The 27,913-nt window shown below is 35.2% G+C and overlaps 1 protein-coding gene across 5 annotated transcripts in view; it reads right to left on the reverse strand.

The window, feature by feature from the left end:
* ANKRD17 (ankyrin repeat domain 17) overlaps positions 1-27,913 on the reverse strand; it is a 144,810-nt gene that overhangs the window by 21,885 nt on the left and 95,012 nt on the right. For all 5 annotated transcript variants that reach the window (XM_024579605.3, XM_024579598.3, XM_024579588.3 and 2 more), the window contains 11 exons: positions 27,197-27,308; positions 26,905-27,050; positions 22,330-22,472; positions 21,568-21,781; positions 20,873-21,048; positions 17,779-17,941; positions 14,455-14,550; positions 12,824-12,940; positions 3,728-3,899; positions 2,162-2,612; positions 1,510-1,665 (listed from right to left, as the gene is read on the reverse strand). In XM_024579605.3, the coding sequence (XP_024435373.2) occupies positions 1,510-1,665; positions 2,162-2,612; positions 3,728-3,899; positions 12,824-12,940; positions 14,455-14,550; positions 17,779-17,941; positions 20,873-21,048; positions 21,568-21,781; positions 22,330-22,472; positions 26,905-27,050; positions 27,197-27,308 (1,946 nt within the window). The remainder of the gene's footprint in view (positions 1-1,509; positions 1,666-2,161; positions 2,613-3,727; positions 3,900-12,823; positions 12,941-14,454; positions 14,551-17,778; positions 17,942-20,872; positions 21,049-21,567; positions 21,782-22,329; positions 22,473-26,904; positions 27,051-27,196; positions 27,309-27,913) is intronic.

Below are 27,913 nucleotides of genomic sequence, written 5' to 3' on the forward strand. Positions count from 1 at the left end.
AGTGTTTGCTTTTTTGCCTTTCATCCTTCATAAATATCTGTAAAGTACATACTATGTAGACATGCACTGTGCTAATGCAAAAAGCGAGAGAGACATGGGTTCCTGCCACCATGTATATTGACTATGTAGACACCACATTATAAAACTGTAATAGCTTTAATAGGATTACTAAACACACAGCAGTTGGGGTATCTAATCCAGTCTAAGGAGTCAAGAATGGCTTCTTTTGGGTACATTTGGGTGATTGGTACAATCTTTTTATTCTTAATATATAACCAAAAGGATGGTATTAAAAATTGATTGTTTCCCTGCATCCTTCCAGAGGCATTAAAATTATCCAGGTATGGAAATTCACTAAAAGGATGTTCAGTAGTGTGAGAAAAAAAGAAAAAAAGCTCACTGGAATTTCAAAAAAGCAAAACATATCTAACGCTCACAAAATTAATTACAATTTTAAACATTCAGATTCAGGAAAGGTAGAAACATTTCTGACCAGTCTAAATTAAAGAATACTTCTAAAATACAGTATAGCTCTCAATAAAGAGAATGAGCCAATTATGCTTTAATGAACAAGTAAAATATTCAGAATTAATTAAATATTAAATTATTTTATTTTTAAAAGGTAAGGTATGATCCCTGCCCTTTATATACATAATTAAATACTTGACAATTCTTTCTTCTGCAAAGAGAATAACAATGAGTCAGTGATTATTACTTTCAAATTAGTTAGAAATATCTTTGTATATCACAATATAAAATGCATGCAGAAAAACTGAATTACCTTTCTTTTGTATAGAGAGTACTCTGATATTGTGGTTTCAATTAGTTCAATAGTATATGTGAATAAGTTAGTGTGTATGTATGAAACAAAGACAGAGGTAGAGATAAAAAGTTCTTATTTAAAATAATCAAAAGTTTAATTTTTTAATGGAATTTCTGAGGAGTTCTTTAAAATAGGTTACCAAAGACTTATAATGGATCACGTCCTTTCTGGGTTTATAGATAGTGTCTTACTACTTTTAGTTTCAGGAATACTGCCTTACTTTTTGATACACATTAGTTAAAAAACCCCAAGCAAAATATAAAGCTATATTATTCCTAAAATCCTTGAAGTAAAGGTATCCTGTAATTTAAAGGCTAGAATAGTTTTAAACCAGTATTTATTCATCTTTCAAATAGTTACAAGCATGTAGGACATATTACACAGGCTCTGAGATTACAAATTTGAACAAAACACTACCGCTGTAAGGAACTTAAAATTAGTTCTCCACGAAAACCAGTCATCTTTCTATGTAAAGGCTCCATATGTTAGGAGTATTAACATATACTTTTGTTTTTCCATCTAAAATATGAGGCAGGCTGTCTCTGTTAGCTGGATTCGGCCTTGGGCCACGAGTTTGCAACCTCTGGAATACTTGGAAGAATTTAATTGTAAGGTAATAAACCACATTTCACTATGAAACAGAACACATAAAAAGAATGAGAAAAAACAATCAAGTAAACAATTACCGTCTTACAACTTCTTTCCATCCTTCTTCCCTCTTTTGTCCACGTTTAGGACTTGCTACTGTTAGCTTCCCATTTGGAGAGGAAAGGGGAGATGGACCCGATTTTGTGCAAGTGGATAGAGAATTACTGGTCACTTCACTGACAGTCTCTGACAATCTTTAACAGAGGGAGGAAAAGTACATTAAATATAGAACAGGTGTAGAATTTTTAATTGATAAAGACTATCAACTAGATCATTTTATTCTTTTATTTTTGGAATAAATATGGTAAGTAAATGAACTTAATTTTTACTTTTTAATATTTTTCACTTTTTAACATAATATGAAAAGCCAATATTTAAAAAGATAGCATCAAGAGGTTGGATTTAGCAGAGCTGAATCACAATAATCATCCCTGAGAAACCACAATCAATACTTTTCATGGGCTAAGTTTAACAACCACAATGAATAAATAACATAGTAAAAATAATTTTAATTCTCATTAATACAAAATCTAAAAAGTAGCTTAGTTTTTAAATCAAAAGAAATCATGCCTTCTTTAGCACAAAGGCAAATCTTTGTTCTACCATTATTTGATTGCTTTATCAAAATATTCACCAACAAAGCATTTCACGATGAGACTATAAATAGTACAAACAAAAACTGGAACTAACTTTATTGAAGCCTTGCCAGAAACAGATTTCCTCTCCTCCTTTGGAAATGTAACCAGAACTGATGGCTGTTTCTTGTTGGTCACAGTGGTAGTGACCACAGCGGGAGAATGATTGTCACTTTTTCGGCTGCTATTGCTGTTACTACTTTCATCACTGCAGCTGGAAATCCTCATGTTATCACTGTCCCCACTCTCGCTGGTACTGCTGCTTTTTGACTCTCCTCCGTTCACCTTCTCTGGCTGACTGTATGAGATTGGTAGTGGGTCATCAAATATAATTTGAACGTTTTCTGGAGTAATTTTATTTTTCCTGTTTTTCCTCTTTGAACTGGTTGTAGTAATGGTATTATTTCTTTTACCATGGGAACCTGCCAAAGTTGTCCAGGTTGCAGATATACCTATGGTAGTAGTGGTTGTGGCACTTGGAGGCTCTGTCAAGACTTCAGGCTCATCTGTAAAAGTAGTGGTAATGAATTAGCAAATTCTAAGAGTTCTTAGAATATATTTAGCTTTAAGCACTTCAAGGGAAATAAAAGCAGGAGTTACTTTGCTACTACCAGACATAAAGCCATCAGTCAGTCATTCCGGCATGCATCAGTAATGAGGTAGATATGACCGATCTGTTCTCTGCCCCCATGTCCTAAACAATGCATAGTAGGCAGTTGTAAGGAATTATTTCGGAAACAATCTTGGAACTATGAATATATACTCTATATTATATGTTTTATATAATTAAATTTCTTAGGTGTCATGATGTTATTGTGGTTATGTAAAATAATGTTGTTTTTCTGTGAAATACACTCAAGTATTTAGGGGTGATTTCACATGATGCGTACAGCTTACATGCAAACTGTTCAAAAAAAGAGAGAGGAAAGAAGATAAACAAAACGAATGTGCCAAAATGTTGTAAGAATCTAGGTGATATTCAGGTGTTCATCATACTCATCTTAAACATTTCTTTAGTTCAGTTTTTTCCAAAACAAAAGGCCGAATGAGGGAGAAACTAATACACACACACATGCACACACACACTGCATGCGACTTGGTGCCTCAGTAGCCATGGTTCCTGCTCACAACATCCTCATCTCAAATAATCTTTTAGTTAGAACCTAGCTGAAAGTAATTCCCTCATTTGAGAAAAATCTGAATATGGTCTGGATTATAGATAATACCATCAAATTATCATTGAGTATTTTAGGCATTGCGATTATGTAAGCAAATGTCAGATGCTGACACTTTATAGGTGCAATATCAGAATGTCTGCAATTTATGTTCAGATGGCCTACAAAAAATCTATATACATATTTAGAGGAAAACAAGTAAATATGGTAAAATGTTTATTTTTAAAATCTAGGTGAAGTGTACCATTCTTTTAATTTGTCTGTAAGTTTGAAGTTCTTCATAATAAAAAGCTAGGGAGAAGTCTATAAATGAAAATAGTATATAAATACTTTTAGGGCTTAATAACATAGAAATATATTTTTACCTAAGTTACTGATATTTTTAAAATATAACTTTTAATAGAATGTATTAATTGAAACAAATTTGATGGTTTTAAAGGAAATACCTTCAACTTTATGCTTTTCTTTTTCTTGAGCAGCTTGGAGTTCAAAGTTCTCTTTATTTTTGGCTTCAATTTCTTCTAGTTTTCTTCTTTGTTCTTCCTTTTTCTTTCTTCTCTTCTCCTTTCTCTTTTCTCTTTTGGCAGCCAAAGCCAGCCTCCGGCTTTCTTCTCTTAACTAGTAAAGGGTCAAGAGAAGAAAATGATAACATTGGAATTTATTGTGGAAAAAAGTTGCACACAATGTCATTTTATCATATGGAAACTGAGATACCATAAAATTCAAAGTCATACAGCTCAATTCATTGTTTGACCAGGATCATATTCAAATCTCTGTAAAGAGAAAACACTTTTAAAAGATCAAGATCAAATTAATGATAAAAATCTGACTTTAAAAATGGTGAGTGATAAAGAGCTATGTAGCTTCATAATCACTAAAAAAATCTAAATTAAAATAACAAGGTACCATGTTTTGTTCATTAATTTGGCAAAAATAAAAAAGATACCCAGTATCAGCATAAGTTTTGGAAAATAAGTTGTTTCTTATACTGCTATGGTTATAAGTATTTACATTTCTGGAAACGTAATATGAAAGTTACAAACTTATCCTAAGAATTCATTGTTTATAAAATGAGTACTTATCTCTAGTGAGAATATACAGGTTCAGTAATTTCCGGTGTAAAATTAATTATAATGGCAATAAACAGAAAAAAAGGCAAATCCGTCAAAGGATGGGGACAAATTAACAACGCACATTCACAAAGTACTAGGCAGCCATGAAAAGTATTCTCAATATACACTTGGGAAAATGCTCACAATTTACATTGTTTAGGAAATGAAGAAGGCACACTGCCGACCAGTTCTCCCACTCACAGGGGAAGGTCAGCCTAATGTGAATGTTTGTAGTAATACAGAAAAAAGACTAAGGATACAAATCAAAGGCTTACCAGTGACTACCTCTGGAGAGTGGGACTGGAGAAGGGAAGCTGAAAAATGGTGACTTTTCATTTTACTTTATATGACTGTACACTGTTTCTATTTGCCAAAATGAGTACATATTACTTTCATAGTAAAAAAATTAAGAATAAGTTTAAAAGTGTATTAATATCTCTTAATAAGCTATTTTAACTATTAAATTGTCCTCTTTGGTTCATAAAGTGGGAAAAATCTTCAAACTATTTTGTTTGCAGGTCTCTTTATAGATGTTTTCAAACTATGTACTCCCTACACAAAGTCTAATGCTCTGTATATTTTATATGTATTTTAACTATTATGTGTCAAAACAGTGACACTCAGTTTATGGAAAATATCACCATACCCTAACTAATGAAACCAGAGATCAAAGACAAGCTCATAAGCCAAACTGACCTATTTTTGCCCCTACTGGTATGGCTCAGATGTTTGAACTTTGTTCCACAAAGCAAAAGGTCACTGATTCCATTCCTGGACAAGGAATATGCTGAGGTCGGGGCACCTATGAGAGGCAATCGAATGATGTTTCTCTCTCACATTGGTGTTTCTCTCCCTCCCTTCCCTTTCCTCTAAAAACAAATAAAGTCTTTCTTAAAAAAATTGATTCATTTTTCATTAGAATTTGTCTGACTTCATTTTTTTTTTAGTCTTTTGCTAGATACTCCCCCCTGCCTTTTCAAATAATCCCTTTTAGGTGCCTGAAAGGTTTTATCCACTTTTATTTAAAGTTTTTATTACCTGGGGCAATGCACCATTAGTTCAGGAAAATCACAAACTGATACCTTCTCAGGCAGTTAAGCCTTCAGGAAAGAGGACATATAGATGGCCAACAGACATATGACAAGATGGCTCAACATCACTAATCATCAAAGAAATGCAAATTAAAGCACAATGACATATCACCCACACCTGTCAGAAAGGCTACCATCAATAAATCAACAAACAAGTGCTGGTGAGGAATTCTTTTGCACCGTTGGTGGAAGTTGGTGCAACCACTGTGGAAAGCAGTAAGGAGATGCCTCAAAAAATTATAAATCGATCCGCCTTTTGACCCAGCGACCACAATTCTGAGAATATATCTGAAGGAACCCAAAACACTAATGAACATAAGCACCCTATGTTCATTGCAGCATTATTTACAATTGACAAGACATGGAAGCAGCCCAAGTGTCTGTCAGTAGATGAGTGGACAAAACAACTATGGGACATTTACACAATGGAATGCTGTTCAGCCATAAAAAAGAAGAGAATTTTACCCTTTGCAACAGTATGGATGGACCTGGAGAACATTATGCTAAGTGAAACATGTCAGTCATAGAAAGATAAATACCACATAATTTCACTCATATGTGGAATCTAAATGACAAGCAAAACAGACTCATAAATGGAGAACAGATGACAGCTAAGGGCAGGGGGTGGGAGGAGGTGGAGGGATTAAGCAAAAAGGAAAAAGGACTCATGGACACAGACAACGGTATGGTGATTTCGGGGAGAGGAGGGCATGAGGGGACTAAATAGTAACGGAAAAATGCAATAATAAAAAGAAATTCAGTCTACATCCTAAATTTGATTTACCTGTGCCTCATTTCACTTACTGGGGAACTGGGAGTATATGTGGGGGAGGGAAGAGGCTTCAAAGAAGAGTCAAGTTGTAGAACAACCTCACTGTGGAAAAGGAAAGGGCACCAACCCAACAGGTGTTTTTTAATTGAGGGTTCAGGAACAAAGTACCGTTTGACAGGTTAGATTTTTAAAATGAGAATTTAAGGATTTAGGAAGGAGTAGTCCTGACTAAAGAAACACCATCTGCACAAATGTGGATCTATGAAAGTGAAAGAGACGTGTGAGGAGTAGAAAATCATGTGATGAGCCTGGAAAATTAAGGTAGGAGGATCTGAATGTTTGGAATTTTCCATGCAGACTAGAAAGAGACCCAAGGTTTCTGAAGGAGTAAGGTATTCCCACCTTTGTATTAGAAAACTTAGGGAACTCTGGAAAAGTTACACTGGAACAAAGAAGTATTCGACTAAAGACAAAAGGTGACAGAGGCAAAGACATTTATCCAAAAGGGAGACTGTTCAGAAGCCTACCAAATAGTGAGAAGGGATGACTCAAGTGGATGGAACAGAGGCTCACACAGACTGTCAAAGCTCAGTTAAATTGATGATGATGACACTGACATAGTTAGTATGTAGGGGGTTTAATGTGTTAAACGCTGGATTAAGTTAATTTATGACACTCATGTAACGAATGTAGGGAATGGTAAACAAGGTAAGTGAGAAGCTCAAAGTTCTATTAAGATTTCATTTCTGAATAATGGGCAGTGATATCAACAGAAAAGACACGAAAAAGTGAGGAGCAGAATCAAACAAAAATTTATTGATAACTTGTCATGTACTGAGCATGGTTCCAGTCTTAGAGCTTAAAGCTCCTTAGTCAACTAGACAAAAATATCCCTGCACTCATGAAGCTGAGGAAGATAACATTTAGCTGGGGGTTTGGGAGGCACACAGCTGATACTTTTAAAAACACATTACAGATGTCCCTCAGTATTCTTTGGGGATTGGTTCAAGGGCCATGCCCCCTCCTCCACTGCAGATAACAAAATATGAGGATGCTTAAGACCCTTACATAAAATGGCTTAGTATTTGTGCATAACCTACATACATCCTGCTGTATATTTTAAATCATCTCTAGGCCCTGGCTGGTGTGGCTCAGTGGATTGAGCACCAGCCTTGGAACAGAAAGGTCACCAGTTTGATTCCCAGTCAGGGCACATGCTTGGGTTGCGGGCCAGGTCCCCAGTTGGGGGTGTGTGAGAGGCAACCCGATCTCTCTCACACATCAATGTTTCTCTCCCTTTCTTCATCCCTCCATTCCCCTCTCTCTAAACTAACTAAATAAAATCTTTAAATCATCTGTAGAAGACTTATAATATTTAATATACTATAAATGCTATGTAAATAGTTGTTATACTGTAATTTTTAAGAAATAATGACAAGAAAAAAAGCCTGTACACATTTGGTACAGACGCAACCATGGTAGGCCTAACTACAAGTACAGGTGAGCAACGACGTAACATTTCCCCCCAAAATATGTTTGATCCACAGCACCTAAATTTGTATATTCAAAACCTGCCAACTGTACATAGTTTTTAAAGAGGTGTTATGTACATTGTCAAACAGGAACACGAGAGCAGGGGGAAGATAAGTGTGTACATACAGATAAAGGGTTTCGATGTTAAACTGGGTGATCTGTGTAAACCTCATGAAAGTGAAGTTTTAAGCAAACATCTAAAAGGTATGAAATATTTCAGGCAAAGAAAACAGCCAGTACATAAGCTCTAAGCATTTTCAGGTAGGCTGGCAATGTTCAAGTAGACCAGTGCAGCTCACATAGAAAATGAATGTCCGAGTATCGGCCATCTTGGTTACCTGGCAGGGCATTTTAAAGACTTTATATTTTTATTCTGAGGGTTTTGAGCAGAAGACTGACTGATTTAAATAATGTAAGAGGATCACTCTAAGTGCTAAACAAAATAAAGAATAATGGAATCAGGGAGATCAGTTAAATAACTACTGGGGTAATAAATGTAAGAGATGGTATTAATGACTTCAACCAGGGTGAGAGGTGATCAAAGGTGATTAACATTCTAAGTACAGTTCTAAGACAAAGGAAACAAGATTTTTCCAACACACTGGAGGATAGAGAAGAATCAAGGATGACTTCAAGGTTTTACCCTGAACAATTACAAGAGAGGGTTGAGGGTTTGGGATGGGTGAAGACCTGGAGTTCACACTGGGTCACAAGTATGAGATGTCTAGTTAGGTATCCAAATGCAAATGTTGAGTAGCAAGTTGGATATATGAGACTGGTATTTAGGGAAGGTATCTGGGCTAATATAAATTTGGCATTAGCTGGTATATATTTAGAGCTAAGAAGTAGGATGAGATGACCAGTAGATTAAGAAGGACATCATGTAATGAGCTAAGGGGCTCACCAACTAAGAGGGGAGACAACGAGGAACTAGCAAAGGAGACAGAAGAGGTAGGAGAAAAACTAAGAGCATGTAGTGTAATGAAGGCCAAGTGAAGAGAGTACGTCAGGTGTTACTAGGCTTAGCACAATAAGGATAGAGAACTTGTCATTGGATTTAGCTGCATCAAAGTCACCTGAGACCATCAAAGTATAGTTCTGGTGGAGTGAGAGTGGGAGTGAGAACCTGGCAGGAGTACATTCAAGAAAAAGAGTTGGCGATAGGCAAATTAGAAAAGGGGACTGATGCAAAGGATGGTAAAGAAATGGGTTTGTAGCTGAAAACTGGGGACAGTGGGGGTTGGAGGAATCAAAGTGGTTTTTGTTTGTTTGTTTTTTTTAAATAGGAGAAATAAATTTGTATGATGATGAGAATAATCCAGGAGAGGGGGATAAACAATACAGAAGAAAAGAGAACTGTTACAACAGTGTTTTAAGTACGGGAGACCAGATGGGATCTAGGATCTAGTTCACAAATGGTTACAAGACGTTTATTTAGTAACTGGTAGAAAGTATAAGGGTACCGGATTGGTGGGTGGGTAGATGAGGTGGGAAAAGTCTTGGCGGTTTTCTGATGCTTCACTTTTCACAATGACGTAGAATGCTAGGTGATCAACTGACGGTGAAGGAGACGTCAGAGGTGAAAGGAGAAAGTATTAAATGGTGGAGTACGTGGCTGGGAGAAGGGATTAAACTAGAGAAATACACAGTTTATTGTCACATGTTTAAAGTAAAATCAGTCATCGAGGTTTTTTCCCCTACACACATTTAGTTACTAGGGTACAAATGAAAATAAGGAGAAAGAAAACAATAAGGAACAGTGAACGGTGAAAGACTAAATGGATCCTATACTTTATTGGTAAGCAGAGTGTTGCCAGGACTGTTGGAGGTAGAATTCTAAAGGGAGTAAAGCTGAAAAGATAGGAAGTTTAATCAGAGAATGAAATATACAAAATTGAGATTGCGGTGATGGCAAAAATACCCCAACTGAAAATCCCTCTTTGGAATTTTTACAGTGCTCCCTAAAAGGTTATGAACACTTATAAAGAAAACGGTAGGAAGAGCGTAAGTAGTAAAGTGGAAGGGTGAAGCATATCAAAAATGCAATTCAACAATATCCACTAAGGGTTCTAACCGCCAAGAACATAATCTAGCTGTTAATGCCCTAAGTGAAAAAGGGATTGACTGAAAATTCCATGGTTTGACCAGATAAACTGCTCCAGAGCGGAGACTCTACCACATAGTAAATCCTCAGTAAGTAAATGTTTACTGAATAGTGATAAGGGAATGAATCTGATAAATATAAGGTGAAGTATTCTCAGCAAGGATTTGGTTAATCCTATTAACCAAACTTTCAAATTAGGATGATCATAAAAGCATTTTTACATAAGCAATAAGTTTCCCAGGTAGAACATCAATTTAGACCAGACATAAAACCAACCCCAGCGATTTTTCTAAATCAGAAATGGTGGAACCTGAATGTACCATCTCTCAAAAGGCAAAAAGTGTATTTTCCTAGATGTAAATTATAATTAAAAAATAGTGAACTAAACCCTATCAGACCCCAAACTGGTAATTTTTCAAATAGAAATAATGAAATACAGAAGCTCCTCTATAATTTAGAATTCTATCTATGCACCACCCCAATTCAAAACTGTTATAAAGTATCAGTGCATGTGGAACAATCCACTTATGTCTAATTAATTTATAAGTAAAAATTACTTATCACCTTTGGGTTTTAACATTATGAAAAAATGTGTAATAACATTTGAAAGTTCCATTTGACTTGCTTTAAATCTGAGGTTCTTGAAACTATGAACATTAAGGTAAGAAATGCTGTCAAGAATTCAAGACACTGACACTTATATTGCTGATGGTAGTTAATAAAGTATTCTGAAAGTATCAAATTTGAAATATATTGGCCCAAGTGAATAGGCTTACCCTGTAAAAATAAAAGGACCAAAATATAAACATACTATGGGGTATACTCTGCAGTTATTTAAATCACTATCAACTGACAATATCCATCAATTACTGACAGGGGGAAAGGCAAGTATTAAGAGTGATAGGGACAGATAAAATAAGATAACTAAATAAAATACAGTATTTAGAATGTTAGAAAGTAAAAATAAATAAGGGAAGCAGAATAAGAAGTGTTTGTGGAAGGGAGAATAAAATATGAGGCATCTGCATGGGACTTCAAGAGAAAAGGCACAGCAAGAGCACAGAAAGGTTGATCAGTAAGGATGGAGCACAGTCAGTGACCAAAAGAAAGGATTAAAAGAATTAGATGAGAGAGGTATAGCAATAGTGTGGGTGGACACATCATGTAGGGTCTTAAAAGGCTTCACAGGTAATTGTAGAGGTGAGAACTTTAGTTACCATGCAAGGTTTATAACTTTAGTTAACTTACAATGATGACATTGTATTTTTCTTTTGTTATCTTTGCATATTTCACAGTTTAAACTGAACACATTATTGTAATAGAAAGAAATCAATGAAGTTGATTGAGAACAGACCTCCTTAATAGAGTATCTCCTAAAAAGTGCCTTCTACTTTGTAACTCACAGGTGTGCAATGAATTTTGTGTATTGAATGTAATTTATAAACATCAAAGTTATGAGAAAATAAAGATTTTATTTAATAATGGTATCTATGTTTGGCTACAGAAAACATTTTTTTAGATTCATAAAAATGCAAAATAGACAATCAAATAATTATTACTTAGAGATTCTAACATTTAAAAAATAAGAGAGTAATTAGAAAAAGGATGTCATAATACTTTAGGAATAAAGAACTAAGAGGTAAGTTAACTTCAATTAAGGGAGGGGAGGGTACCAGGAAATTTACAATAAAAAAAAAAAAATGGTTCGAATCCTAACCTAGCTTAGGCAGTTAGCCAACTTCTCCACCTGTAATATGAAGGTAATAGTTTTTTACTGAGAAGACTAAATAATATGTATTCTAGTATACTTGACCCTATTATATTACCTGGTATTTATTAGGCATTAAGTAAATATCAGGTGAAAACAAATGTGAAAATAGGTAAAGTAATAGTTATACTGTTTATAACAATAAGTACTCTCAATGTGTTCCTCTAAAAACAATTCAAAATGGCTGAAAAGGCTAATTTTGCTTGATCAGAGAATATGTATCAGAAATTTTTTTAAATAAAGAATCTCCAATATTTAATACATTTTCCAGAAAATATCAGCGTATTTTCATTTAAATTAGAATAAACTGTTTATGCAAGATGAAAAAATGAAATAATACATAGCTTAACAAAGTCAAGAAGTAAATGGTAAAAAATGGACCTGACTCAAATACAAAAGGTTGTATAATTATCATTATATCCTTTATAAATTTAAACTGTATACGTTAAATTTTACAGCATTTTAACCTTTTTATAGATGATAAGGTATGGTAGAATATGTATTCCATAATATTCAAAGTCAACCAATTCTTTTCCTGCATGATTACTATTTTTATTATTCACTTGAAGACATGGTGAGTGATAGGAAGGGGAGAAAAGAAGAAATGATGGGACTACCCAAACCACATGTTGTTTGGTGTATGCTATTTCCCTTGGGAACAGATGAAAATGATGCTGTAGTCTGCCTGAAAAGGAAAAGTACAAGAGAATTCATCCATTTAAAAAACGTACTTACTAAACATTCCACCAAGTGGTTGTATTTCACTAGTTGGTTATGCCTTAGTAGAATATCTGGTCCTTCTAGTCAACTGTTATCAACAAATTACAAGGTCTAGAGCAATGAAGTAAAGATTTGGATGGGGATTATGAGCTCATTAGTTGGGATAAGACTAACACTGAGCACTAAAGGGTAGGTTTTCTAACTTACAGATCAATGAAATTCCTATAATCAAATTTTGTTAATTTGGTTACAAAGAAAATTCTTTAAATGATATTTAAATACTCATAATTATCTCTACTGCTTGAGCCAAATTTGGAGAGAAATCCATGTACATAATTTAAAGCAAAAGCAACAACAAAATGAAACAAAAAAGAATAGATTACAAATGGGGGGAGAAGGAAGGAAAAAAGTATGTATTTTTACATGTAAAGGTTATCATTACCTTTTCCAAGTCTAACTCCTCTAATAAAATGCTGGCATTTTTGTTTGCTTCAGCAGCCTGTCTATCTTTGGCTTGTACTATTGATTCCATACAAAGATGACACTTCTTCAGCATCTCCTAAAATAAAAAAGACGTTTCCAGCCTCAAAAAAAAGCAGTTCATGTTTAGAGAGATTCCTGAAAACATGAAGATATTAAGGTACTTGAATAAACAAACTATAAGATCAGTGGTAAGGCAAAAAAGAATGCAAATAAAAACATTTAAAAAAATATACAAGCAAAGAGCTTCTACTCTTCTTCAAAATAATATTAATTTGACTGGTACTTTGGAACCTAAAGTTATTTACTCCTATAATCTGAATATAAGAAATCACACAGCAAACAGAATGGTAACAATTTATGTCAGCTGGTTAATGGATTTAAGGGAAAAGAAGTCAATTGTCAAAAAAAAGACAATTTTTGAAGCACTTAACTGACAAGAATTGTCACATATTTAGGCTTTGATGCTACAACTTCATGTGCAAGAATCACTCATAACAAATAACAGATACAGGTATTATATATTTTTCTTAGTGATTTCATTCTCTGTTTGTGACAGGAAAGGGTTATTTCCCTACTAAGACAAAAATGCTTACTTTTAATCTTCAAAAAAATCTAAGGGTATCCAGGAATGTTTGTTTTCATTAGCGTAATCTAGTGGCAGGCAAGACAGTGAATTACCTACATTAAATAAAACCCTTGGGGCTCTGCCAGGTGGTCCAGTTGCAACATCATCCTGTACACCAAAAGGTTGCAGGTTTGATGTACAGGGGGCAACCGATCAATGTTTCTCTCTTACCTCTCTCTTCCCCCATCCCTATCCCCGTCCCCTTCCTATCTAAAATCAATAAACATATCCTCAGGTGAAGATTTAAAAAAAGAAAAACAAAACAACAACAACAACAAAAGAAACCTGATGGGGAAAAGTGCTTGATATCGCATAATAACTTCTGAGAAAATGTAAGACATTTTTATATTTGTTGACCTCTTTAGATTTTCGGAGCATGTCTTATAAACTCAAAAACAAAATACCACAAAGGGAAGATCTCAATTAGATTTCTAATAGGAATATAATTTATCTTTCCTACTTTTCTGCAAAAATCATAATCAGTTCATTCTTAAGATGACAGTTACCCCAACTTTTATATTACATTGAAGACATTAAAGTTTTCTTCCCATAATTAAAAATACTATGTTCATTTTCATTTAGGCACTTAAAAATATCCTCTGGGCTTCTTCCGAAATAGATTATCAGTCTGGATAACATATATAGATTATAAACATATATAGCACTACTGAATAATAACATTTGCTTTGGACTGTTTAGTGTTCACATAAAATTAAATTAGTTTAGTACTATTTAAAAAAATAAACCTATCACAGAAAATATTTACCGTTTTATTACATAGGTAAATAATCCTAACAGTCTCTTAAATAGCACACTCCATTCCCCAATACAAGATACATGAAACTTGCTATACACCACACATTACTGCTCAAACCTAAGATTTTTTTCTTAGTGTGAGATATATGTATAAAAACCAAATGATATCACTAGCTCATATAGTAGGATGAATCCAATCAATTTATTACCTTATCAGTGATGGTTGCTATGTATCTCATGCATTCAGAATCTGATGGAAACTGATTGACTTCTTTGACTAAATAGCGCACCACCTTCACATGACCCTAAAAAATAGATATTGTCAGATTTAAAACAGATTCTAACAGAATTCAGTAATTCTACAGTCTGACTTAACTAAGATTCTTTTGGCATTAGTGCTACAAAACAAAGACTTAACTGGGTATTTTTTGCACTGTAAATGAAAAAGAGGCTTTGGTTCTAATCTACATTGTTCTTTCTCATCCCACTTTCTGAAAAATTACAGAATAACCTGACTTAAAAATCTAAATCACTCTGAATAAAACAAAAAAACAAAAAAAACCCAAAAATGAGTATGAAGAAATGGGGATATGTCTGGGAAAAAAAAACCACCCAAAACTCATCTTTTTTAGCTAATTCAGTAGAAATGAGCCACCTCTTATTTTCTATTCTAAGTGTTCAATTCCAAGCACTAAAAGAGTAGAAATAACAATTCTGTTCTTTCTTTCAGGTAAAAACTGAATGCACGGCACTGTACTAGGTAGTGTGAAATAAATAAAAAACACTTTCCTAAAGCATGAACTATGATAGTATTATTCACTATAACACAGTTCACCATCTAAGTTCAAAATCTTCAGGTTTTATAAAGTTCAGCATTTAAAAGGCTTTCCACTTTCTTTAATCTACCCTACTGCTTTGTCACACCACCTATAAATTAGCCAGTCTGGAAAAACAGCTGCTTATATGTAGTGTATTTCCTCAATTGCATCTATTCCTTTTCATCTATCCCTTTTAAAAATACCCTTTATCTTTTAATTAATAGCTCAAATGCCATTTGTATCATGTTTTGATATTCTGCCAACACTTCTATAGTATTTAATTATTTATACGGGACAACCCACAGCTGCCTGAGTTAGTGTGTGGGCCTTGCCTCCCTAATTAAATCACACATTTTAGAAGAACAGCTGCTGCGCTGTGTATAATATAATATCCCAACCATTATAGTTGTACATGGTAGGTACTAAAAAAATAAATTATAGAATGAATATGAGAGTATAAAAGATAAGCACTGTTCTTAAGTGGGTAAGTCTATTTGGAAAGATAAGATATATGCATGTTAGACATTAGAGTAGTACAAAGATATGTATTTGTCAAACTGAATGAAGAACATAACAACAAATTGTAAAACTTCAACTTTTAGAGGATTAGATATCTCAATGTGAGCTCAAATAGGATAGGAATAGGTTTTGTCCAAGGGGAGATACAAGCCACATCCAGCCTTGGCTGGTGTGGCTCAGTTGACTGAACGCCAGCCTGCAAACTGGAAGGTCGCTGGTTCAATTCCCGGTCAGGGCACATGCTTGGGTCGCAGGACAGGTCCCCAACTGGGGGCATGTGAGATGTAACCAATTTATGTTTCTCTCACACATTGATATTTCTCTCCCTCCCTCTCCCGCTCTCTAAAAATAAACAAATAAAATCTTCTAAAAAATGAACAATTGCCCAAAATTAGTAAATCTGGAAAAATTAGGAGGGATGTGGGCATTCCTGAGATGAGAACAGAGATTATGTAAAACACATGGACAAAGAACAGACCAAGCAAGAAGGCCTTCCACATTAGGGACTCATCATGATAGATGAGCTCTTAGAGCATTCGAGTGTGGTAGCTTATAATAACAAACTAAAAGTGGATTTCAAAGTATTACAGAAACTGAGAAGACAAGAAGTTTCTTGAAGATGGATACTAACATAGTGGAGTGTTAATCTCAGGAAGATTAACTTGATAATGATATACGAGCTTGCAAGTAACCAGTGACAAAGAACACCGTATTTTGCTGTGTATGATGCGCACTTTTTTGCCCAAATTTTGAAGAGAAAAATAAGGATGCACGTTATACATGGGTATAATGGTCACATACCACAGGCATAATAACACCATGTATAATGTTCACAAAAACGTGGGTGCGCATTACACATGGCAAAATGTGGTAAATTTGACTGCTGAGGAAAGAGTCAGTGGCTAGGTAGTCTGTAAGACCCAGGGCAGAGTGAGATCAAAGAGAATAATAAGCAAAAAAGAAAGATGATTTCTTGCAATTTCTAAAGATTTTCAATACAACAAAATAATTTGGAATATACAAGGGATTTTACCTACATGTCTCAGAATGACAAAACCCACAATTATAATCCCCAAAATGTTAATCTCATTTTCCCAATAACAAACTGAAACTACATTTCAGAGATCAACCAGATCATTAAATTACTTACATGCAGCTCTATGCTATGCAGTATAGAAAGAGCAAGAAAGTTTCTCTTGCTTTCACAAAATTTATTTCCATTTCTGAAATTAGTACACTTGATTTTCAGTAGTTTTAAATACTGGTGGCTGGGTTTTCATTTAATTCCTTTTCCTTAGTAATTAAAGTCGATTATAAAAAAATCAATTTAAAGTAGAGCCAGAGACACGGAAATAAAGAACAAACTGACAGTAATCAGAGGGGAGGAGGGGAGAGGAATAATGGGGTGGAAGATAAAGGGGAAGGGTCAAGTCAAGGAACATGTATAAAGGACCCACGGGGAGGACTGAATGTGGTAGGCGGGCATAAATAGGGCAGGGGAGAGTAATGGGGGGAGAAATGGGGACAACTGTACTTGAACAACAATAAAAAAATTTTAAAAATAAGATTCCAAAGTAAAAAAAGTGAGAACATTGGTGATGCAAACTCTTTTGAGCATTAATAAAAACTGAGTATATGCCCTGGCTGGTATGGCTCAGTGGATTGAGCACCAGCCTGCGATCCAAGGGGTCACAGGTTTGATTCCCAGTCAGGGCACATGCCGGGGTTGTGGGCCGGCTCCCAAGTAGGGGGTGTGCAAGAGGCAACCACACATGGATGTTTCTCAGTCTCTTTCTCCCTTCTCCTCTCTCTGAAAATAAAGTTTTTTTTTTAAAGTTAATATATGAAAATAAATTTAAGTTAAAATTTTATCTCTTGTGCTACGAGAAAACATTAATAAACAAGTAATTATTGAATAGTTACTCTTAATTGGATTTATATTTTATGAAAGATTAAGACTATAACTAGATTCTAAAAACACTCCTTAGAACAAGTTTTTAAAAGTTTAGCTGTTATGTCCAATAAGAGTTATATTAATAGCTTTTTGAGATACCTGTACCTGCCATTTCAATGCTGCCATCAGAGTGCTTTTGTCACTGCTGTTAAATCCTAAAATGAGTCCTCAGTGATCGCTAAATCATGTACTTCATAGCCTAAGGAAAAAGCATCATGTGCATGAGGATAAAAGACTTCTACCTTTCTAAATGCTGCCATAAGAGGAGTTATCTTGCGGTTATCGGCTGCATCCACATCTGCACCTGCTTGCACCAATAACTGAACCACATCGAGGTGTCCACCATTCGCAGCTAGCCACAGTGGAGTGTTCCCCTTCTTGTTACGTACGTCAATGTGAGCTCCCCTAAATGAACGACACAGATATCACTGTTTAAAATAAAAGAGAATGACTCAGCTAACCATAAAATTCAACCATTAACTTGTGAAAAGATTCTGTAAAGATAAAAACTATTTTATATTATCCAAATCAATAAATTATTGGTGAAAATGACAAAAATATTGTTTAATATTCAAGGACTAAACTACATTTTTCTCTCAAAATGACATTACAAAGAATTTTCAGTTGTTGAATTAAAAGCCACTAAATAAAAAATTAACCATATAGCAATAAGTACTTTTTGTTTTAAAAATGACAGCATAATCTGAGTTTTAAGTCCTGAGAAAATGTGAAATTCTATTTAGTGAAAAATAAAAGTACATCCTACTAATATCATAATCAATATTAAATAAACAGTATTCTAGAGACACAAATAGTATCCTCTGAGACAACTGCATCTGTTTCTGATTATTTGTATTCATGCATTCATTTTACCTTCAAAATAACATGCAGGTCTAAAACTCAGTGGGCATCATAATAGATAAGACTCATAGTGACTGACAGTAGTAGTTAGTAGCTACTACTACTATTTGACTACTGTTTAGAACACCGTGCAAAGGTCTTCAGAAAATCCAATTAAACAGGCAAGTAACTTTGGAAAATTGGCAGGCAACTTCTAAGTGACTGACAGCAGAAACTATCCTGGATCTTATCTGAGAAGTAGTCATTTAAAGTCCAAGTTACTATAAAGAACAAAAAAGAAAAAAGCAACAATGAGGACTTAAATTATTGCCAGACTTTTAGGACTTGAAGTGCTACTCTTTGCAAAACTCAAACTGTATGGGAGATGTGAATATGGATGACAATAGCTGGATGTTCAGACAGCTTATCAGGGTATTTTCAAAATGTATACGCACACGGGAAAGGAAGAAAAATATTTCTAGACTGCATTGAAATAAATCAAACAATGTAGCATAACTCTGGATGGGTAAAAAAATAACAGAGGTAGGTTTAATAAATAAAACATGTAGTTTATAAAAGTAGTCATATTTTTCTTTTTTTTTGAAGTGAAAAAGATGTTTTAATGTTTTATTTATTTTTTTGATATATTTATTGATTATGCTATTACAGTTGTCCCATTTCCCCCCCTTCATTCCACTCCATCCTGCCCACCCCCTCCCTCCCACATTCCCCCACTATAGTTCATGTCCATGGGTCATACTTACAAGTTCTTTGGCTTCTACATTTCCTACACTATTCTTAACCTCCCCCTGTCTATTTTCCACCCATCATTTATGGTATTTATTCTCTGTACCTTTCTCCCCTCTCTCCCTCTCCCAATCCCCTATTGACAACCCTCCATGTGATCTCCATTTCTGTGGTTCTGTTTCTGTTCTAGTTGTTTGTTTAGTTTTCTTTTGTTTTGGTTTTAGGTGTGGTTGTTAATAACTGTGAGTTTGCTGTCATTTTCACTGTTCCTATTTTTGATCATCTTTTTCTTTGATAAGTCCCTTTAACATTTCATATAATAATGGCTTGGTGATGATGAATTCCTTTAACTTGACCTTATCTGAGAAGCACTTTATCTGCCCTCTCATTCTAAATGATAGCTTTGCTGGATACAGTAATCTTGGATATAGGCCCTTGCCTTTCATGACTTGGAATACTTCTTGCCAGTCCCTTCTTGCCTATAAGGTCTCTTTTGAGAAATCAGCTGACAGTCTTACGGGAACCCCTTTGTAGGTAACTGTGTCCTTTTCTCTTGCTGCTTCTAAGATTCTCTCCTTGTCTTTAATCTTGGGTAATGTAATTATCATGTGCCTTCGTGTGTTCCTCCTTGGGTCCAGCTTCTTTGGGACTCTCTGAGCTTCCTGGACTTCCTGGAAGTCTATTTCCTTTGCCAGCCTGGCGAAGTTCTCCTTCCTTATTTGTTCAAATAAGTTTTCAATTTTTTGTTCTTCCTCTTCTCCTTCTGGCACCCCTATAATTCGGATGTTGGAACGTTTCAAGATGTCCTGGAGGTTCCTAAGCCTCTCCTCATTTTTCCGAATTCTTGTTTCTTCATTCTTTTCTGGTTGTATGTTTCTTTCTTCCTTCTGGTCCACACCATTGATTTGAGTCCCAGTTTCCTTCGCATCACTATTGGTTCCCTGTACATTTTCTTTTGTTTCTCTTGGCATAGGCTTCTTTTTTTCATCTAGTTTTCGAACAAAGTCAACCAGTTCTGTGAGCGTCTTGATAACCAGTGTTTTGAACTGTGCATCCAATAGGTTGGCTATCTCTTCCTTGCTTAGTTGTATTTTTTCTGGAGCTTTGAAGTGTTCTGTCATTTGGGCCATTTTTTTTTTTTTTTTGTCTTGGTGCCTCTGTTACTTAAAGGGGCGGAGCCTTAGGTGTTCACCAGGGCAGCCGCCCCAACCCCCACGGGCGTTTTCAATCAGAAGTTTGAGGCTTTATTTCCCCCCGAGCTGGAGCCCTGGGTTGGGAGGTCTGCTTCGCTCCCCACTGTTCGTCCTGGTTTATCTGTGTGCGAGTGTGGGGCCTCGGGGTACTACCCACCACCCTGCCTGCCCCGTTCTCTGCCACTCTGAGTCCGGCCCTCTCGGTTTATCTGCACAAATGTGGTGCCGCAGGGTCTGCTAGTGGTCAGCCTGCCTGCCCCATTCGTCCCACACTCCGTCAGTCTCGGTCCTGCCACGGCAACACAAGTCCTCTTCGCCCCTCCTACCGGTCTGGATGAATGTTTATTTTTTATTTCCTTGGTGTTGGACTTCCTTGCCGTTTGATTCTCTGTCAGTTCTGGTTGTGCGAGGAGGCGCAGTGTGTCTACCTATGCCGCCATCTTGGTTCTCTTGACTTTTCAATAGTACAAACTGGGCAAAAAAATATTTGCCCAGAGAGAACAGTAATGACTAGTTAACACCATGGTCACATGAGAAGGGTGTATTAACATCATACCTGCCAATGAGAAGCTCACAGAATTTATAATGCCCTTTATCTGCTGCTATGGTTAAAGCTGTATCTCTCGAGGAGGGCACTGGAGGGGCATTAACATCAGCACCTTTATCCAAAAGTACTCGGCCCACCTCTGCATATCCACCAGAGGCAGCTTCCATTAGTGGTGTGAGTCCCGTCTAAGATCAGTGAAGAATAAAAACAACACATAAGAGAAAGGAAAAAAGCTAAAATGTTAAAGAACAACAATCTGGGGGAGCAATATAGTACAGGTGTTACGAAGACTTGCAACTAAATTTCAACACTGACACTTGCTAGCTCTCTGAGTTACAGCATGATCTATTAAAAGAAGACAATTCTATCTAATGTCAATTTGTTGTAAAAAAAAAAAAATCTGTAAGATGTAAGCAGTTTGTATGTAACTGGCACTTAATGACTGTTCCCTGTCTTCTCTTTCATAAAATACATATTTTCCAGCTGATAATCCTAATGTCATTATTATCTATAAAATTTATTGTTGAGGTATTTTTAAGAGTTAATGCTTGAAAGAGTCATACAGAGTGACTTCTGATTAAATATATATGGTTTAATAAGAAAATGTTACTAGAAAATGCTAAGATTATATTTAGCATATTGCTACTCTATACCTTAATTATCACACCAATAAATCTATGTATAAATCTCAAACTTTTTCTTACCTTAGCTCTGTGTTCCACATTTGCTTTTCTATCAAGCAGAAGACTAACCACTTCAGTTCTTCCTTGGAAGCAGGCTAAGGTAAGGGCAGTGTTCCGATTGGTTTCTATTTGAGCATTTATGTCAGAGCCCATGTCTAACAGGAGTTTAACTGCTGCTGTATGCCCATTCATAGCTGCTAACATCAGAGGAGAAATGCCCAATTTGCTGCCAGTTCTGGGGGTGGAGGTATGAGGAGAACAAAAGGGAAATATACATTTTAAATATCCCAGAAAAATTAGATGACATTATAGAATTTGATTTCAGGATATATTTAAGATATTTATTTTGCAGGATTATTTAAAATAATCATTTTTCTCAGCCCTGTAAGTCTTTGAGATAATACCAAGACTATAATAGGAATATTTTACCACCCAGAAATAGATTACTTTCTGCATCTCATTAAAAAGAATGATTAGGGTTAAAAAGTGATTATTAAATTATTAGGCTATGATTAAGATTGACATCCATTTTAAAGTATATACTTGCTTAATAAAAACTCCTAAGAAAGATGTGTTTACTTTTAGTACCGTAAGAAATAGAGTAACTGATAGTTTTTCAAGTTCTGTCAACAGTTTTAAATACCATTAAAAATCTCTAACAATTTGGATTCTAAATTTGTAATGAAGGCATTTCTGAAATATGGCATTTAAAAAATAATTGTTCTACAAATATCATCTTAACATAACACTCTTAAGGGGCTTTTAAAAGAGAATAAAACTTGCCTAGAATTAATTTCGGCTCCTGCATTTAGTAATATTTTGATAATGTTCACATAGCCACCAGATGCAGCCAGGCTTAGAGGTGTGTAATCAGAAACATTCCTGTGCTCTTTGTTTGCCCCTCGAGCTAACAACAGCTCTACCACCTGGAGAGAAAAAAAGAAAAAATGTTTTCTTCTTACAGTGAGACAATTTGCAAGGTATATATTTTTTATTTCTCTTTTTGTTCTGGTCTATTATGTAACAAAAGAAGGGAAAGCCCATCTTTCATCTTTTGCACAAACCCAGCCTCAGATGATAGCAAGAAGTTGAACTGGCAGTGTGTTCATGAAAGATCTGGACTCCATTTGCTGCTTTACAATGCTATTTTGGAAATAATGTTTGTGTTATTTCACCACATAGTGGTAAAATAAAATACAATTTTTTCCATTTGATAAGTGAATGTCTTTAAAATGCTGTTTTAAAAAGATTTTATTTATTTATTTTTAGAGACGGGGGAAGGGAGGGAGAAAGACAGGGAGAGGAACATCAGTGTGTGGTTGCCTCTTGTGCCCTCCACCAGGGACCTGGCCTGCAACTCAGGCATGTGCCCTGACTGGGAATCAAACCAGCAACCCTTTGGTTTGCATGCCAGCACTCAATCCACTGAGCACCAGCCAGGGCTAAAATACTTTTATAAAAAATTTTAGACCTGACTGGTGTGGTTCAGTGGATTGGGCATTGTACCACAAACCAAAAAAAGTCATGGGTTTGATTCCCAGTCAGGGCACAGCCTAGATTGTGGGCCAGGTCCCCAGTTGCAACTGATATTTCTCTCATACAAAGATGTTTTGCTCCCTCTTTCTCCCTCCCTCCTCCTCTCTCTAAAAATAATGAAATAAAATCTTAAGAAAAGAAGAAAAATAAATAAATGTTTAAAACAGAACTTGGAGTAAAGCTAACACTTATCTTTTCCCAACATTTTGTTATGAAAATTTTCAAACACATAGAAGAATTTAAAAATTTACATACACTTGTTGCCTAGATTCTACAATATTCTACTATTCTTTTTCACATTTCTCCATCATTTTTTAATCCATCATTTTTCTATGTATTTCATCTCAAAGTAAATTGCAGACATCTGCAATTTTCTTCAAATACATCAACATGTGTATCATTAACTAGACTATTATGTACTTGTTTTCAGTTTTATTTAGGTGAAATTTTAGGTAAGATTTTTTAGGTGAAACAATAACTGCTCAAAACTTAAATGTACACTCACTGAACACTGAAACAAACATTCATAAGTCTAATGTAATTTAAATCCCTGTTATTTACTCATGGCCCTGCCAAGTCAACTCCACCCACAGATTAATTTCGTCTACCTAGGTCTTCACATACATGAAATCACAGTGTCCGATAGTCATTCGTGTGAACTGTGTACCATTCAATTAAATGAATATGGGATAGCTTATCTACTCTCCAACTGATGAATAACTTTGCCATTTCTAGTTTCTGAATTTTGAATAAAGTTGCTATGAACATTGTTGTAGAAATATATTTTCATTGCTCACAGGTTCCGCCTAGTAGTAGAATTTCTGGGTATGTTTACCCTCTTCCTAAAATGATGGTACTGCTTACAAACCCATCAACCATGAGTGAGTTCTGGTTGCTCCACCTCCTTGGCAACATTTGGTACTATCAGTCTTTATAATTTTAGCCATTTAGTCAGTGTGTAGTGGTATCTTAATTCACATTCCCTGATAGCCAAAAATATTTAGCATTTCAGTACTTACTGACCATTCATAAATCTTTTGTCCATTATGTCATTTAATATACCAAACAACTGCGCCAACAGGTTCTGGTATTTTCATCTTCCTTTTACAAATCAGGCACACAGAAGTTAAGGATCGTTTAAGATCATAACTCCTACCCTGTTCATACTATTAATAATACATCCTAGAATACTAACTGGGAAGTAACAAATGTTAAACAGTGTTTTGGTTTACATACCAGCTAATACTTTTCTTGTTTGAATAAAGCAGTGAGTAATTTAAGATATGACTTTCAGTCAATCACATTTTTGCTTTTAGAAGCCTAAGACTATGTTCCAGTGGGAAGAGGGGATTACAGGAATTACTATAAAGGACACATGGACAAAACCAAGGGGGAGGGTGGAGGTGGGTTCACCTGGGGGGGGGGGGGTGGAGGGATGGGGAGAAAAGGCATACATCTGTAATTGAATAACAATAAAAATTAAAAAAAAAAAAAAAAAAAAAGAAGAAGCCTAAGACTAGGTGGCTTACGTGACAAAACCGCTTTGTCTTATGTATAAAAATGAGACCAAAAAATGGCATGAGGCCATTTAATTTTACAAGAGCCCCTTAAGCACTAAAGTAGAAAACCCTAATCATATTTCTATAGTTTTCTGAATTCTACTATGTAAAGATAGACTGATCTGCATTATCTCTCAGAGGGAATGACCAATGAATAATATAAAAGAAATTAGTTCGTGATTTTATGGTAAAGTGACTTTCCCATGTTTTCCTAAATACTTGAAAATACCTAACTGTTCCAATAACACCAAATCAAAGCAACACAGTATTACAGGCAAAATTATTACGCTAAAAGACTTTTATAACTATTATAACCTCATCTACTACGTTTTTTTCATCTATTACATTTTAATAAGAACACGAAGATTATGGTACACTGCAGACTTTATTATGTCTTAGGAAGGAAATCAACTGATTTCTTTTTGATTCAACACTGAATAATCTGTTATATAAACGTTTTATTTCAAGCTACATAATGATTGATAATTTCAGTTAAGTCAAAATTTTATTTTCATTACATTTCAAAACAGAAGCATTTACATTTCTGACTGATATAAGCTTTTCCATTTAATGTTGGTATTTAATTGCAAAATTTTCTACCATCACATTTCAAGAATGATGGAGATCACTATTTTTTTTATATAGTAGAAATAATTTATCTAATGAAGCTTATTTTTTACTATCTTAATATTATTTGGTTAAAAATCCTTTTAACATACCAATCACCTCCACTGTGTACAGAAGAAAAAAAAAAAAGACACAAATGTATTCATGTTACCAACCAAAAGGAATAGCATAGTAGGCAGGGATACATCTCTCATTATCTCTTGTGCTGAACATCTCTGTTAGCAAATGCATCTGACTATCCATCCACACATGTAAATATATACTCCACATATAAAAAAGCAAACATTATAAAAATACCCAAAGCAAAAACTGTATGAAAAAAATTATGCCTATATTATTACTGGGCTCCGATTCTTTGTAATCTGTAAGGTAAGGTATCACTAACCCCTATTTTCTACTTGTATATCATTTTATTAGATTTCCCATTCTTTTTGTGCAGGAATTATTCTGTGCATTAAAACATTTTATTTACTATTTTATTAAAAACACTAGTGGGTTTAACTGATTAGAGTTCAATAACAAAGGCGCAGAGGAGGACAATTTAAGATGCATAAACAGGGACCCAATAATAGTGCCCCAGTTCATGATACATTAACAGTACAGTTAAGATACATTTCAGAAGGAATACTGAGGGTATTTGAAATAAGCCAGGTGAAGGGTTTGGAAAAGGCATTATCAAGCTAACAATGAAAAGAACAGGGTATGTTTCACATAAAGAATAGGTGACTAGCAACTACAGACTCAAATATTTGAAGATAAAACAAGATAGTTTAAACCTCTTTCCACTGGTTCAAGAACAGAGGTAAAAATAGTGGGGAAATTTAGGAAAGACATACTTCAGGCTTGGTAAGTATGAGAACTTTATAATAATTAGAATGGGGGGGGTAGGAGTGAGCAGAGATTTTAAGCTGAGTAGGAAACCTGGATGATCTAGGATGATGTAGGGTGCTTCCATAATCTAAGATTCAAGAAGTTGTCAATCTATAGTGACAGCATGATTGACTAATTCAAAGCCTTAAATCCATTGCACATAGGATTAGATTTTAAAAATTAGGTTATCCAGCTGATTATTAAAATGCCAGAAGAAGAGACACAAACAGTGTAAACTATACTTTCTTGGGCCTTCACCTAATCACAGCAGCTGTTCTACCTTACTTAAAACTAAAAGGTCCTATGATCTTATGAGAACCTTTCCCCCAGAGTTGAAAGAGTAGGAATAATTAAAGGACAAAAGTCCTCAGAACAACTAAAAATTGAATACACAGAGGGCAACAGTGGCTGAGCTTAAGTACCTTTCATGCTAGGTGCTCTGGGACAGGAAAAGATGAGTGCATATAGATCAATCCTGCTTATCAGGAGCTTAGTGATTTTACTTGGAATGTCTTACTCATTCTCTTAGCCTGAATGTAGCACATGGGGATTCCTACACAGAAATGATTTATGGTGTGATTTATTATATGATTTATGGTGACAATCAGTTGACATTTAGATTTATCACAGTAACTGAAACTATTATCTGTTAGCAAAAGGAAGAATATCACTCTTAACATAAGCTATCTCACCATAGGTTATTATTCTCCTCATCTAAAAGTAGTAAATAGATGAAGGAAAAAATTACATTGGAAAAAAATGTTACCTCCTGTCTTCCCCCAGAACAAGCCAAAGATAGTGGTGTGTCCTTGGTTCTTTCTGACTGGGCTTCAATGTCTGCACCATTGTCCAGCAATATTTCCACAACACCAACATGACCAGCTGTAGCAGCCAAGATAAGTGGAGTAAAACCTGGAGAAAAATAATGATCACCTCACTACATGCTAAGCAAAGGAACAATACTATTTTCCATCAAAATATGGCTAGCAGTAGTAGCAGTAGTAGTATTTCTTCACAGAACACAAATATCCTTGAAAAAAGATTAACATAGGCCATACCTTTCTTGTCTCGGTGCTCAATACTAGCTCCCCTCTCCAGCAGTGTTTGTACCAGCTCCTCATGACCACCGGCACAGGCAAGTGTTAGCGCCGTGTCATGATTACTCTCAGTCTGTAAAAAATTAATTCATGATTAGCTCATTATATAATTACGAAATGTTAACACCAATTCTGTAATATGTACACACAAACAGACATGTACCACTCTACTGTAGCAAATATTTTGATAGTAAATTGTTCTTTTCCATTAGTGATCAACTTGTGCTTTTTTTAAAAGTCTACTAATAATGTTTAAGATCAATTCTTGAAGCAAACATGGAGAAAAGAAGTATGATTTTCAACCATATGCTGTTTTCAACTACATGATTAAAAATCCAGTGGACTCACTTTCACTTCCAGCCATTAATGGCAATTACATGACAAGAATGTCTGAGGAAAGAAATGATTTACTCAACTTATTGCCTGGAGAGTTTCCAGGCTGCAGTGCAGAAAGAGGGTACCCGGAAAGAGCCTAGTAGTCTCCCAGAGAAGACAGAGTTTGGAGAGGTCAAGGTGGCTAGAACTCATGGAGCAGAGTACTGGAGAGGAAAGTGCCACAGAGAGTGAGTACTCCAGAGATCTGCAGAGGGCTCCGGTCTTCAGCTGAGTTTTGATCAGCACGTATGTATGAGGTTGGGGAAGACCACCAGGAGGGATGAGGCTGAACAATACCCAGAC

Source organism: Desmodus rotundus, chromosome 4, assembly GCF_022682495.2.
Source record: "Desmodus rotundus isolate HL8 chromosome 4, HLdesRot8A.1, whole genome shotgun sequence".
NCBI classification, from domain to species: Eukaryota; Metazoa; Chordata; class Mammalia; order Chiroptera; family Phyllostomidae; genus Desmodus; species Desmodus rotundus.